Raw genomic sequence first — 13,688 nt, forward strand, 5'->3', positions numbered from 1 at the left:
TCAACCTATAAACCAGGAGGTCACAGGTTGTGAGCTCGATTCCCAGGAGGGGGCGTGCAGGAGGCAGCTGATCAATGATTCTCTCTCATCATTGATGTTTCTGTCTCTCTCTTTCTCCCTTCCTCTCTGAAATCAATTAAAAAAAAAAAAAAGGAGTGGAAGGGAGAGGGAGAGACAGAGACAGAGAGAAACACGGATGTGAGAGAAACACATCGATGGGTTGTTTCCTGCATGCCCCCCAACCAGGGTTGGGAGCCTGCAACCGAGGTAAATGCCCTTGACTGGAATCGAATCAAGGAGCCTTCAGACTGCAGTTCAAGCCAGACCTGCTAGGGCAAACAAAAGAGAATTTAAGGCACAAAGCATTCCTATAGAGGAGTGGCTCTCAACCAGGCGCATATTTTTATTGATTTCAGAGAGGAAGGGAGAGGGAGAGAGAGAAACATCAATGATGAGAGAGAATCATTGATCGGCTGCCCCCTGCACGCTCCCTACTGTGGATCGAGCCCATAACCTGGGCATGTGCCCTTGACTGGAATCCAACCTGGGACCCTTCTGTCTGTAGGCCGACACTGTATCCCTAGAGCCCAAACTGGCTAGGGCTCTAGGGATACTTTTTTTTTTTTTTAAATATGTTTTTATTGATTTTTTTTACAGAGAGAAAGGGAGAAGGAGTTAGAAACATTGATGAGAGAGAAACATCCATCAGCTGCCTCCTGCACCCCCCCCACCGGGGATGTGCCCACAACCAAGGCACATGCCCCTGACCGGAATCGAACCTGGGACCCTTGAGTCTGCAGGCCGATGCTCTATCCACTGAGCCACACCGGCTAGGGCTCTAGGGATACTTTTGATGGTCATGACTGGGGGTGGGGATGCTGTTGCATCTAGTGGGCAGAGAACAAGGATGCTGCTAAACATCGAACCATGTACAGGGCAGCACTCCCCAATGCCCACCCAATAAAAGAATTATTCCCCCCAGCATGTCAACAGTGCTTGCAGTTGAGAAATTCTGCTATAAAGAGGTGTGACATAAAAAATAAAGGGTCACCTCGCCCGTGTGGCTCAGTGGTTGAGCATTGTCTCATGCACCAGGAGGACACCTGTTCGATTCCCGGTCAAGGGCACATACAACCTTGTAGGCTTGATCCCCAGCAAGAGGCGTGCAGGACGCAGCCCATCGATGTTCCTCTCTCTCCCTCTCCCTCTCGCCGAAATCAACAAACACATTAAAAACAAAATAAAAGCGGCAATTCACCAGAAAGAAATAAAATACTTAACTTGTATACATGAATCACATTGCCTCAAAATGTATAAAGCAGAAAAAATGGACAGGAATAAAAGAGAAGAGACAAATTTACAATTACAGTAGGGGATTTCAACATAGTTCTCCTAGGAACTGACAGAACAAATGGACAAAAAAACCCCAAAAACGAAATCCTGGTTTGGGGATGGCTCTGTTGCTAGTGTGGATATCAGGGAGCTCTGAGTGGGAGACAGGGTTAGCGGAGAGAAATGAACAATTACCTCGTCAAATCCTCTGATAGCTTGCATACAACACATTTTTGCATAACAAACTTATCTTTTCCAGGTAGGACTAATCTTCATATTCCAGTTCTTGATTTTGGCATGAATTAGCAAGGTGATGGCACAGGATGGCTGAAGAACATGTCACAAACATTAAATGTCACTAAACATTAAAACTAATATTATTGTGTATATGTCTATAATTAGCAAGGTGATGGCACAGGATGGCTGAAGAACATGTCACAATACTAAACATTAAAACTAACCTTATTGTGTATATGTCTATATTTGTCTAGGTCAGTGGTTCCCAACATGGGGCACACGCCCCACAGGGGGGCAATTAGATTTTTAAGGGAGGCAATTCGAGAATGAGTTATTAACAGTGATTTTTTTTGAATTTCTTCTGGTTCTAGGGGTCTCATATACAGTCTATAAATATATATTGTGACATATTTATGCATTTCAGTTCTCTATTCTATGTTTTGAAACTTTATTTGCCATTTTTTATATCACTTCATATTATTATTATTTTAACAATTTCTTAGTGATTTCTTCCTCAGGCCTTCAACTGTCCTTTCGTTTTTTTATTTTTCTTTCATGCGTGTCATGTTCTTTGGAAGCTTGTTTAGACCAAGTTCATGGCCTTTTAGGCTTCCTCCATGTGTATAGTAGGAGTTCACTTTTTTAAAAAATATATATTTTATTGATTTTTTTACAGAGAGGAAAGGAGAGGGAAAGCGTTAGAAACATCGATGAGAGAGAGAGAGAGAGAAACATCAATCAGCTGCCTCCTGCACACCCCCTACTGGGTATGTGCCTGCAACCAAGGTACATGCCCTTGACCGGAATCTAACCTGGGACCCTTCAGTCCGCAGGCTGGCGCTCTATCCACTGAGCCACACCGGTCAGGGCGGGAGTTCACTTTTTGAATAGTTAGAATTATATGTCACAGGGGGGCATCAGGATTTCAGAGATGCTTAGGTGGGGCGTGGCCAAAACAAGGTTGGGAACCACTGGTCTAGATGTACCATGTACTATACTGTGTAGTACTAATTATTTCCCTTGGCATAAAATGGACATTTTGTGTTTGAAAGGTAAATACATTTTTTTTCATGAAAATGTCTTATAAAGTTTAAAGTTAAAAGTAAAGCATTTTTGTTTTATATAAATAAGGTATTATGTAAGTAAAGGAAAAAATTGCCAAGGGCTATTTTTCTCAAGAATATATGCAAATAGCCAATAGGTATATGAAAAGGTCCTCAATATCACTAATTATCAGGGAATGCAAATAAAAACCACAATGAGATATCATACCCCCAGGAAGCAGGCTTAAGAACACTCAAGAGCTCAGCCAGCGTGGCTCAGTGGTTGAGCATTGACCTATGAACCAGGAGGTCAAGGTTCGATTTCCAGTAGGGGCATATGCCTGGGGTTGTGGGCTGGATTCCCAGTAGGGGGCATACAGGAGGCAGCTGATCAATGATTCTCTCTCATCATTGTTGTTTCTCTCTCCCCCTTCCTCTTTGAAATCAATAAAAATATATTAAAAGAAAGAACACTCAAGAAACAAGTTTTTTTCTTCTTTTTTTCCCAGCTAGCCTTGGAGCTGGAAGACGTGCAGGGTACACGAGGGGAATTTCCACACACATTTCCTAGGTCTGACATGAGTCAAGAGAAATGTACAAGAGCAATCGCAATAACCAAGACATTCCAGCAGAGGGCACCATTCACCAGCAATCTGAAATGTGAATCTGCAAATATGTTTTGAGAATCAGTGATTAAGAAAACAGGTGGTTCTTCAAAAAGTCAGACATTACAGTTACCCCATCACCCAGCAGTTCCACTTCTAGGCATGTACCCAAGTGAAGTACATGAAAACATGTCCACACAAAAACTTGTACACAAATGTTCATAGCAGCATTATTATTAGTTAAAACTAGAAACCCGGTGCAATTGTGCACTGGTGGGGTCCCTCAGCCTGGCCTGCGGGTATCAGGCCAAGACTGGTCTGGTGCTTGGATTCGTCCAGGGCTGGCAGCGGGGGAGGGACTGTGGGAGGGCTCCAGGGCATGTCCAGCCAGTCTCGCCCAGTCCTGATCGGTTGGACCCCAGCAGCAAGCTAACCTACCGGTTGGAGCGCCTGCCCCTGGTGGTCAGTGCGCATCATAGCGACTGGTCAAACGGTCTAATGAACAGTCAGACACTTAGCATATTAGGCTTTTATTATATAGGATTAATATATATATATATATATATATATATATATATATATATATATATTTTTTATTGATTTCTCACAGAGAGGAAGGGAGAGGGACAGAGAGCCAGAAACATCAATGAGAGAGAAACATCGACCAGCTGCCTCCTGCACACCCCCCACCGGGGATGCGCCTGCAACCAATGCACATGCCCTCGACCGGAATCGAACCTGGGACCCCTCAGTCCGCAGACCAACGCTCCATCCACTGAGCCAAACCTGCTCCGGCTATATATACATATATATATATATATATATATATTGATTTCAGAGAGGAAGGGAGAGGGAGAGAGATAGAAACATCAGTGATGACAGAGAATCATGGATCGGCTGCCTCCTGCACGCCCCACACTGGGGATCCCGGGCAGATGCCCTGACCGGAATCGAACCCTGACCTCCTGGGTTCATAGGTCGATGCTCAACTACGGAGCCACGCCGGCCGGGCCAGTTAAAGTTTTCATTTCAGACCATCCTTTGTGGTTACTGGGCAAGACTGCCACGCAGGCCTCCCCTGAGCTTGTCAGGTTAGCACGTGGCCCCTTTCGTCCACAACTGACAGCTGAGGCCACGAGGAAAGCCCCGGATGAGGGGGCGGATGCTGAGGAAGGGAGACCCTGAGCAGCTGTTACCTGGCCAAGGCCCCCCGGTTAGTAGGTGGAGTAGCTAAGAACAGTGGGCCTCGACGAGCCTCGCTCTTCACCAGACCCCGGGGCCGCCCCGGGTGTTTAGCATGAGTTGGCCAGGTGGTGGCGCCACTCACTCCCTCAATGCGAGGAAGCGGAAGGCGGGAAAGGTTGATTGGCAGGGAAATGACCCACTGAGCGGAGGGCCAGCTGAGCTGGAGAAGCCGTGGGTTAGGATGTGATAGGCAAGATAGTCAAGGTCGTGGGGTGAAGGAGACACCTAGAGAGAGCATGAGTGTGAGGCGCGAGAAAGGCCCCAGAGGGGGACCAGGACGCACCACAGAGCCACATGTCATTAAAAAAATTGTATATATATAAATACAAATTATTTTTTTAACCTTCACTCGATACTTTTCCATTGATTTTTTAAAAATATATTTTTTATTGATTCTCTACAGAGAGGAAGAGAGAGGGACAGAGTCAGAAACATCGATGAGAGAGAAACATCGATCAGCTGCCTCTTGCACGCCCCCTGCTGGGGATGTGCCCGCAACCAAGGTACATGCCCTTGACCAGAATTGAACCCGGGACCCTTGAGTCCTCAGGCCGACGCTCTATCCACTGAGCCACACCGGTTTCGGCTCCATTGATTTTTTAAAAATATATTTTTTATTGATTTCAGAGAGAAAGGGAGAGGGAGAGAGAGAAACATCCATGATGAGAGAGAATCACGGATGGGCTGCCTCCTGCACGCCCCACACTGGGGATGGAGCCTGCAACCCGGGCATGCGCCCTTGACCGGGAATCGAACCCTGACCTGGTTCATAGGTTGATGCTCAACCACTGAGCCAAGCCGGCCGGGCTCCATTGATTTTTCGAGAGAGTGGAAGAGAGAGTCTCACCTGGCATGAGACTGATTCTCAGGAGGTCCAGGCAGATGTGACCACATGGGCATGGGTGTGAATATAGACAAACAGATGTTGGGGGTGGGGGGAGGAGGGGGAGAGGGTGAAGGGGTTCCCACCCAGTTCTCTGAGAGCAGGAAGTGTGAGGTCAGCTACTGGGAATATGCATAGATTATGGTGAGAACTTTTTAAAAAAATATTTTTTTATTGATTTCAGAGAGAAAGGGAGAGGGAGAAAGAGATATAAACATCAATGATGAGAGAGAACCATGGATCGGCTGCCTCCTGCACACCCTCTGCTGGGGATGGAGTCCACAACCCTTGACCAGAATTGAACCCGGTACCCTTCAGTCTGCAGGCCAGCGCTCTATCCACTGAGCCAAACCAGCCAGGCGTGGTGGGATCTTGTCAAGGGCAGGTGTGGAAGAGCTACTGTGGGGAGAGAGAGGGAGGTGTTATGGGAAGCTTTGGGATGGGGCACTGCGTGATCTGACCTGCATCTCGGAAGGACCCTTCTGGCTGCTGCAGGAGGGAAGGATGGATGTAACGGACCCGTTAGGAGGCTATCGCAGGCCTCCAGGCAGGAGACAATGGGGCCTAGAGTCAGGTAGGCAGAGCACAGGTGTTGGTGGATGAGAAAGTTTCCCCGATGACTTTTCTCCCGGTGACATGCGAAGCAGGAACATGGTCATCACCTCAGAGGGGACCTGGGTGGGTGCATGGGATCATGCTTATATCTACACTAGAGGCCCGGTGCATGAGATTTGTGCACTCATTTGGGTCCCTCAGCCCGGCCTGTCCCCGCTTCACAGTCTGGGAGCCCTTGGGGGATGTTCGACTGCCGGCTTAGAGCAGGCCTAAGCTGTCAGTCGGACATCCTTAGCACTGCCGCAGAGGAGGGAGAGGCTCCCGCCGCCGCCTCTGCGCTCACCAGCCGTGAACCTGCCTTCTGGCCGAGGGGCGCTCCCCCTGTGGGAGCGCACTGACCACCAGGGGCCAGCTCCTGCATTGAGCGTCTGCCCCCTGGTGGCGAGTGTGCGTCATAGCGACCCGTCGTTCCGCCGTTCGGTCGATTTGCCTATTAGCCTTTTATTATATAGGATGTTGGAAGGGTAGGGAAAAAAGAGGAGAAGTTAAAACAAATTAAAAGATGTTCTAAAAAGTCACTTTAAATACTTAGGAATGAAAGAGGTTTGCATATCTTCCATTGCATTCTATTTTGAGCACTGGCTATAAGACTTACCTATGATAGCGTAGTATTTTTTTGGGGAAAAAAAATCACTTAATTTTGACAACAAATCAATACATAGCCCCTCCTTCCGGGGAAGTAACCACTTCATTTATTTATTTATTTATTTATTTAATCCTCACCCGAGGATATTTTCCCGCTGAGTTTTAGAGAGAGTGGAAGAGAGAGGGAAAGACAGAGAGAAATATCGATGTGAGAGAAACACACCGACTGGTTGCCTCCTGCACAAGTTCCAACCAGGGCCCAAGGCCAGGGAGGAGCCTGCAACTGAGATAGTGCCCTTAACTGGAATCGAACCCGGGACCCTTCAGTCCACAGGCCAACGCTCTATCCACTGAGCCACACCGGCCGAGGGCACCACTTCCTTTCTTTGGACTTCATGAATTGCTGACGTTCCTGTCTTGAGGTGGCAGAAGTTACTGACCTGAGGGCCGGTCCTCCAGCCCTCCCCTGGGTTTTCAGCTCCGTGAGATTCATGGTCTGAGTGTGTGTGTGTGTGTGTGACCACCAGCACCCACACAACAAGCAGCCCAGGTAAAACAAAACTGGTTTTACAAAATGTTCATCTTCTTTAACAAAAAGTATGCCATATATTTTTTATTAAATCATAGAAAACTCATTTGTATACATGTTGTTGTTTTTCCCCCACTTTGGGAAACCTGGAATATTGAACAGCTGGATGACACACCGGATGAACAATACATCTCCCTTTAAGGACAGACACGTTTGACGTTGTCACGTTTATTTATTTTCAAATGTTGAAATAAATCAGTAACAGCTTGTTGGCTTCTTTTCACCTTCAGGCCACGGGAATACTATCTCTTACCACCCCCAATTCTCTCTAAGGATGTTTTCCATGACTTAAAGCAACCGTAACTTTCAAAGACCGTGAACTTGGAAGTCTTAATATGAAAATCGACTTCTTTTTCCCCTACCTCAGGCTTTTACAGAACTGCAAACGCCGAATTTCACGAGATGGGACTGTCTACAACAGCAAAGGTCTACAACAACGTGGACTTATAGCTCAGAATAAGTTAAATATTAAGACACACAGTATGGCAGTAACATCCTACTTTTCTTTCTACCGTGTAACTCCGGAAGTTCCCCCTAATCTTACAGGTTTATAAAAGATGAAGATTGAGGGATCTGGGGATACTGCAAATGCACACCCATCCTCCGAACCATTCTCTCAACGCTCGGGTCAAAAATATATACACAGACGGTCCTGCCGGGGTGGTGCCTGCGTCCATTCTGCAGGGCAGCCCCCGGAGCAGACTCTGAAGTCCCCCCCAGTGAACACGGGCAGTGGGTTTGACATTTAGGTCGTCACTCGTTCTGCTTTCGATCGATCGAGACGCCCCCCGAGGTCACCCTGTGACACATCCACACTCGCCCCATATACTCACATACTATACACACAAATTAAATATCATCAAAATTATCTTAAATTAAATCGAAGACTGCTATTCTTAAGTGCATAGTTTTAAGCCATCCCCGCCCCCCCGCCCCAAAAGATCCCATTTTTCGGTTCCTGATTTCATGAGTCTGAAACCCAGATTTTAGTTCCTGTCCTTTTCCCCGGACACTCCATCGAGAGCTGAAATCCAGCAAGCCTCCCTCCAAGCCCGGGGCCCCTGACGTCCATCTGCAGGCCCGGAGATCTCCCAGGGAATGTGTAAACAGATCTGGGGAAAAAAACTGCATTTCTGCACGTTTTCGCCGTGTCCGTGAAAAACACCCGGGGCTGAGAAGAAGAAAAAAAAAAAAGACAGGAAAGGCTGTCCCGCGTCAACGCCCTGCTCCTCCCCCCGCGGTAGAAGACTAGAGCAGGGGTCCTCAAACTACGGCCCGCGGGCCACAGGCGGCCCGCCGAGGACATCCATCCGGCCCGCCGGGCGTTTTTGCCGCCGCTGCCTGTCCTGCTTAGCAGCCGACTTAGCAGTGTGCATAGGAATGTGTTCATAGTTGTTTTTTTTTTTTTAAACTATAGTCCGGCCCTCCAACGGTCTGAGGGACAGTGAACTGGTCCCCCCCGTTTAAAAAGTTGGAGGACCCCTGATCTAGAAAGTCAGCGCCAATACTTGTGGGCCCGGCTTGTCCCGAATGGTGTTCAAGACCGAAACAGCCAAAACCGGTTTGGCTCAATGGATAGAGCGTCGGCCTGCGGACTGAAAGGTCCCAGGTTCGATTCCGGTCAAGGGCATGTACCTTGGTTGCGGGCACATCCCCAGTAGGGGGTGTGCAAGAGGCAGCTGATCGATGTTTCTCTCTCATCGATGTTTCTAACTCTCTCTCCCTCTCCCTTCCTCTCTGTGAAAAATCAATAAAATATATTTAAAAAAAAAAAAAAAAGACCGAAACAGACCCTGGTTCTGCCTTCTCTGCCGGAAGCAATGCCTTTGCCTTTCCCAGCTGGTTACTGGAGGTGGCTTGGCGAGGAGACGAGGCTTTTGTGCAGGTTGGGGTTCTGGCTGTGTCTGTTGCGACTGCGCACGGACGAGAACATGGTGTCGCAGCCGGGGACCTTGCACTTGTGCAGCTGCCGGAGGTGCACGGTTTTGTAGTGGGCCCGGAAGGTCCCCTTGTTACTGTACGTCTTCTGGCAGAGGTGACACGCGATGGGCAGCCCGGGGGGCAGGCTGGCGAGGCCCCGGTCGGCCTTCTCCATCAGGGCGCAGATGGGGTACGCCTCCTCCCCGGGCACAAGGCTGGGGCCTTCGCAGTTCCCATCGCTGTCCTCCAGGAGCGCGGCGGCGGCGCCCTCCTCGCTCGCCGCCCCGTCGGAGTCCCAGGAGGAGGAGTGGCTGCTGCCCTCCGACTTCACGCTCGAGGTCGTGCTCAGGTCCAGGACGGTGCCTTCGCGGTAGCTCTCCAAGGCGGCGCTGGGCACCGGGGCGATCGGGTACACCAGACTGCCCACCCGACTGGTCCCCTTGAAGATGACCGACGCCTGGGAGGCTTGCTGGGTGAAGGCCACGTCCCGATAGGCCTCCTGGGCCGCGTCTTTCAGAAGGTACGCGGCGCGGAAATGGCCTTCGCTGCTCTCCAGTGCTTCCTGGGTCAACCCTCTTTGGTGGAGGTTTAGGTTGGAACTGTGTCTACAAGAGTGAGAAGATGGTTAGGAACGGGTTGAGCTGTTGTTTGTTTGTTTGTTATTTATTCTGTTCATCCTCACCCGAGGATATTTTTCAATTGATCTTTTATTTTTTTTTAAAATACATTTTATTGATTTTTTAGAGAGAGGGATAGAGAGTTAGAAACATCGATGAGAGAGAAACATCCATCAGCTGCCCCCTGCACACCCCCCACCGGGGATGTGCCCGCAACCAAGGTCCATGCCCTTGACCGGAATTGAACCCGGGACCCTTGAGTCCGCAGGCCGACGCTCTATCCACTGAGCCACACCGGTTTCGGCTCAAATGATCTTTTAGGGAGAGTGGACGAGAGAGGGAAAGACAAGAGAGAAACATCGACGTGAGAGGAACACATGGATGAGTTGCCTCCTGCACGCGCCCTGACCAGGGCCCGGGCCGGGGTGGAGCCTGCAACCGAGGTACGTGCCCTTGACCGGAATCGAACCCGGGACCCTTTGCTCCACAGGCTGACGCTCTATCCACTGAGCCACACCGGGTAGGGCTGGAGCTGTTGTTTTAAAAAGTCCTCATTCTGGGCGGAGACACTAGGCAGATACCAGAAAAAACCTGTGGCATGCGAGAAGTGATGATAAGGGGCGTGGGATGCAATGCGAGGCTAGCGGACACCGGCCCACTGCTGTTCGCCGCTTGGCAGAAGTTAGCATTCATGGGAAAGTCAGGGACCTTGGGAATATGTGGTTCTCTTCAGTTTCCACCGTCTGATCGACAGGTAACTTCCTGGTCCTGATCTAAAGGGAATGGCTAGCCCCAGCTGGTTTGGCTCAGTGGATAAAGAGCATCAGCCTGCAGACTGAAGGGCCCCGGGTTCGATTCTGGTCAAGGGCCCATGCCCGGGTTGCGGGCTCGATCACCAGCAGGGGGCATGCAGAAGGCAGCTGATCGATGATTCTCATCATTGATGTTTCTCTCTCTCGCTCTCTTTTCCTCCCTGAAATCAATAAAAATATATTTTTTTTAAAAAAAGAGAGAGAATGGCTAGACTATTTCAATTAGGGCCATTCGACTGGGACACTAGAAATAACTGGTCACAAACAATAAGAAGCAGAGAAATTTGTGCCAATGAGGTCAGGGAATAGGATCTTCTAGAGCTGGCCTGTCCAATACTCCAGCCACTCACTCACAGGTGGCTACGAGTGCCTGGAGTGTGGCGGTATCCTATCTAATAATAGACTAACATGTAAATTACCATCACTCCGCTACGCCCACAATTGGCCGGCGGGAGGCTGGGGGGCGGGACTCGGGGTGGCCTATCCGGCCATTGAGAGGCACGGATCCGCTGCCACTGAGGGGGGCTACCCTGCTGTTGAGAGGCACGATCCGCGGCTGCTGAGGGGGCCTGCCCCGGACACCCAGCTGCGCCTCTCAACGGCAGGGTAGGCAGGGTAGCCCGGTGTCCACGGCAGCCCCCCTCAGCGGCTGTTGAGAGGTGCAGGGGGCGGGAGTCCCACCCCCTGCGCCTCTCAACAGCAGTGTAGCCCCCCTCAGCGGCCGCGGACCATCAAAAGCGTGGGAGCTGGGTGCCTGTCTGCTCCGGCACCAGGCCTTTCAGAAGCCTCCGCAGCGCCGGAGGCTTCTGAAAGGCCTGGTGCACCAGCGGACAGGCACCCAGCTCCACCGCGAAAAGCGAAAGCATGTAGGGGGCCCTACACGTGCATGATTCAATCATGCACTGGGCCTCTAGTCATATAATAAAATGAGAATACTATGGACAGCTGACTGAAATAAAACACTTGATTAAAACTTACTCCACCTGTTGCTTTTTACTTTTTTTTGTTAATCCTCACCCAAGAATATTTTTTCCATTGATTTTTAGGGAGAGTGGAAGAGAGAGGGAAAGACAGAGAGAAAACATCGATGTGAGAGAAACACATCGATTGGTTGCCTCCTGCATGCGCTCTGACCAGGGCCTGGGCCGGGGAGGAGCCTGCAACCGAGGTACGTGCCCTTGACTGGAATCGAACCCGGGACTCTTGGGTCCGCAGACCCACATTCTATCCACCAAGCCAAACTGGCTAGGGCTTACTTCTTTTTTTTTTTTTTAATGTGGCTACCAGAAAATTTGAAATTTCCTATGTGGCTTGCATCAGGGTCTAGAGCATTTGGCAGGCATATCATCCCAGTTCTACAGGTATGAAAATCTGACTGGCTAGAAATAGGAGGGCGTGTGTGTGTGTGTGTGTGTGTGTGTGTGTGTGTGTGTACGTGCATGAGTGCATGAGTGAGAGAGAAAGGAAAGAGAGAGAGGAAAGAGAGAGAGAGTGCACCATTCAGTTCATATTTGCAACGTTTCACTGTTACCAGACAGGAGTTTTGCAAATACAGCACTGTGAGCACACCGCCAATCACCAATCTGCTACCTGGTGATTACCCCTGAAGGGCAGATAATGAGTATCCATTAGGGCCCAGGCCTGGGACTCCTATGATATCATTTGGCTGTAACTTGTCAATCACTGTTGTCCTTGCTCAGAGATTCCGTGCTCACCTGATGAGCAAAACACAGCCCTTTCCAAGGGCTACAATCTTTTTTAAAAATATATTTTTTTAATTGATGTCAGAGAGGAAGGGAGAGGGAGAGAGAGATGGAAACATCAATGATGAGAGAGAATCATTGACCGGCTGCCTCCTGCAATGCCCCACACTGGGGATAGAGCCCGCAACCCAGGCATCTGGCCTTCCTGGGAACCGAACCTGTGATCTTCTGGCTGCTTAACCACTGAGCCACGCCAGCCAGGCAAACAAGGGCTACTATTTTAAAGGAGAATGACGCTAAACAGGGAAAATACTCCCCCAGTACAGCTCAGAATGCATGCCTGGGGGGAAAAAAACAAAATAAATAAGGATTGAATTTTCTCTCCTAAATCTCCAAAGACATATGATGAGGGTCGAGGAGGTTTAATCCTACCTCAAATTTACTATTCGGCTGCTCTCCTCTCTCCCCTTACACATCCTTTTTTTTCTGGCCATCATCAGATTACATCCCCAGATCACCCACTTTGCAGGCAGCTCTCCTTAACTACAACTCTGACCTGTGATTATGTCAGCATTCTGGGTTGAAGGGGCAGGAACGTGTCAGCAGAAAACCAGACACGGGGTTGACATGCAGGTTCCAGTACATACAAGGGTTGAAGGAAAAAAAAAAAAAAAGCCAGACAAACACATTCAACTGGAACCTTGTATGGCAAGATCCCTGCTGCCCCAGAACAAGGCCCTGGGCCCACGCTCAGCACCCAGTGTCCCCCGAATGCCAGGAGCTGACTGTGGGCTCCTCTAACTTTCTTCTTCTTCTTTCTTTAAAAAAAAAAAATTTTATTGATTTTTTTACAGAGAGGAAGGGAGAGGGATAGAGAGTTAGAAACATCGATGAGAGAGAAACATCGATCAGCCACCTCCTGCACACCCCCTACTGGGGATGTGCCCGCAACCAAGGTACGTGCCCTTGACCGGAATCGAACCTGGGACCCTTGAGTCCACAGGCCGACGCTCTATCCACTGAGCCAAACCGGTTTTGGCTTCTTCTTTTTTAAAATACATTTTTATTGATTTCAGAGAGGACAGGAAAGGGAGAGCGAGATAGAAACATCAATGATGAGAGAGCATCATCGATTGGCTGCCTCCTGCACGCCTCCTACGGGGGGGGGGGGGGGGGTCGAGCCTGCAACCCGGGCATGTGCCCTTGACTGGGAATCGAACCCAGGACCTTTCAGTCTGCAGGCCGACACTCTATCCACTGAGCCACACCGGCTAGGGCTCCTCAAACCTTCCCTCAAGAGGATTAGATGCATTTCCCGGGGTGCCATGTCCCCTAAAACCAGTGACAACCACAACTGCAAGGACGCTCTGCACCTTGGGTCAGGCTTCCCGCCCCCGGGACTTTGCTGGTGCTGTGCCCACTGCCCGGGTCTGTATTTCTCCTCTGCATCCTCTATCTCCCGCTGAAGCTCTTCCCCACTGGTTGCTGGCTGCTTAGATTAG

The 13,688-nt window shown here is 49.6% G+C and overlaps 1 protein-coding gene across 2 annotated transcripts in view; it reads right to left on the reverse strand.

The window, feature by feature from the left end:
- Window positions 1-6,876: 6,876 nt before the first annotated feature.
- The window catches only part of BNC1 (basonuclin zinc finger protein 1), a 31,875-nt gene continuing 25,063 nt past the window's right edge, over window positions 6,877-13,688 (reverse strand). For both annotated transcript variants that reach the window (XM_079764057.1, XM_079764056.1), the window contains exon 5: window positions 6,877-9,659. In XM_079764057.1, the coding sequence (XP_079620183.1) occupies window positions 8,978-9,659 (682 nt within the window). In that variant the 3' untranslated portion in view covers window positions 6,877-8,977. The remainder of the gene's footprint in view (window positions 9,660-13,688) is intronic.

Source organism: Cnephaeus nilssonii (genome assembly GCF_951640355.1).
Source record: "Cnephaeus nilssonii genome assembly, chromosome: 24".
In the NCBI taxonomy this organism is placed as follows: Eukaryota; Metazoa; Chordata; class Mammalia; order Chiroptera; family Vespertilionidae; genus Cnephaeus; species Cnephaeus nilssonii.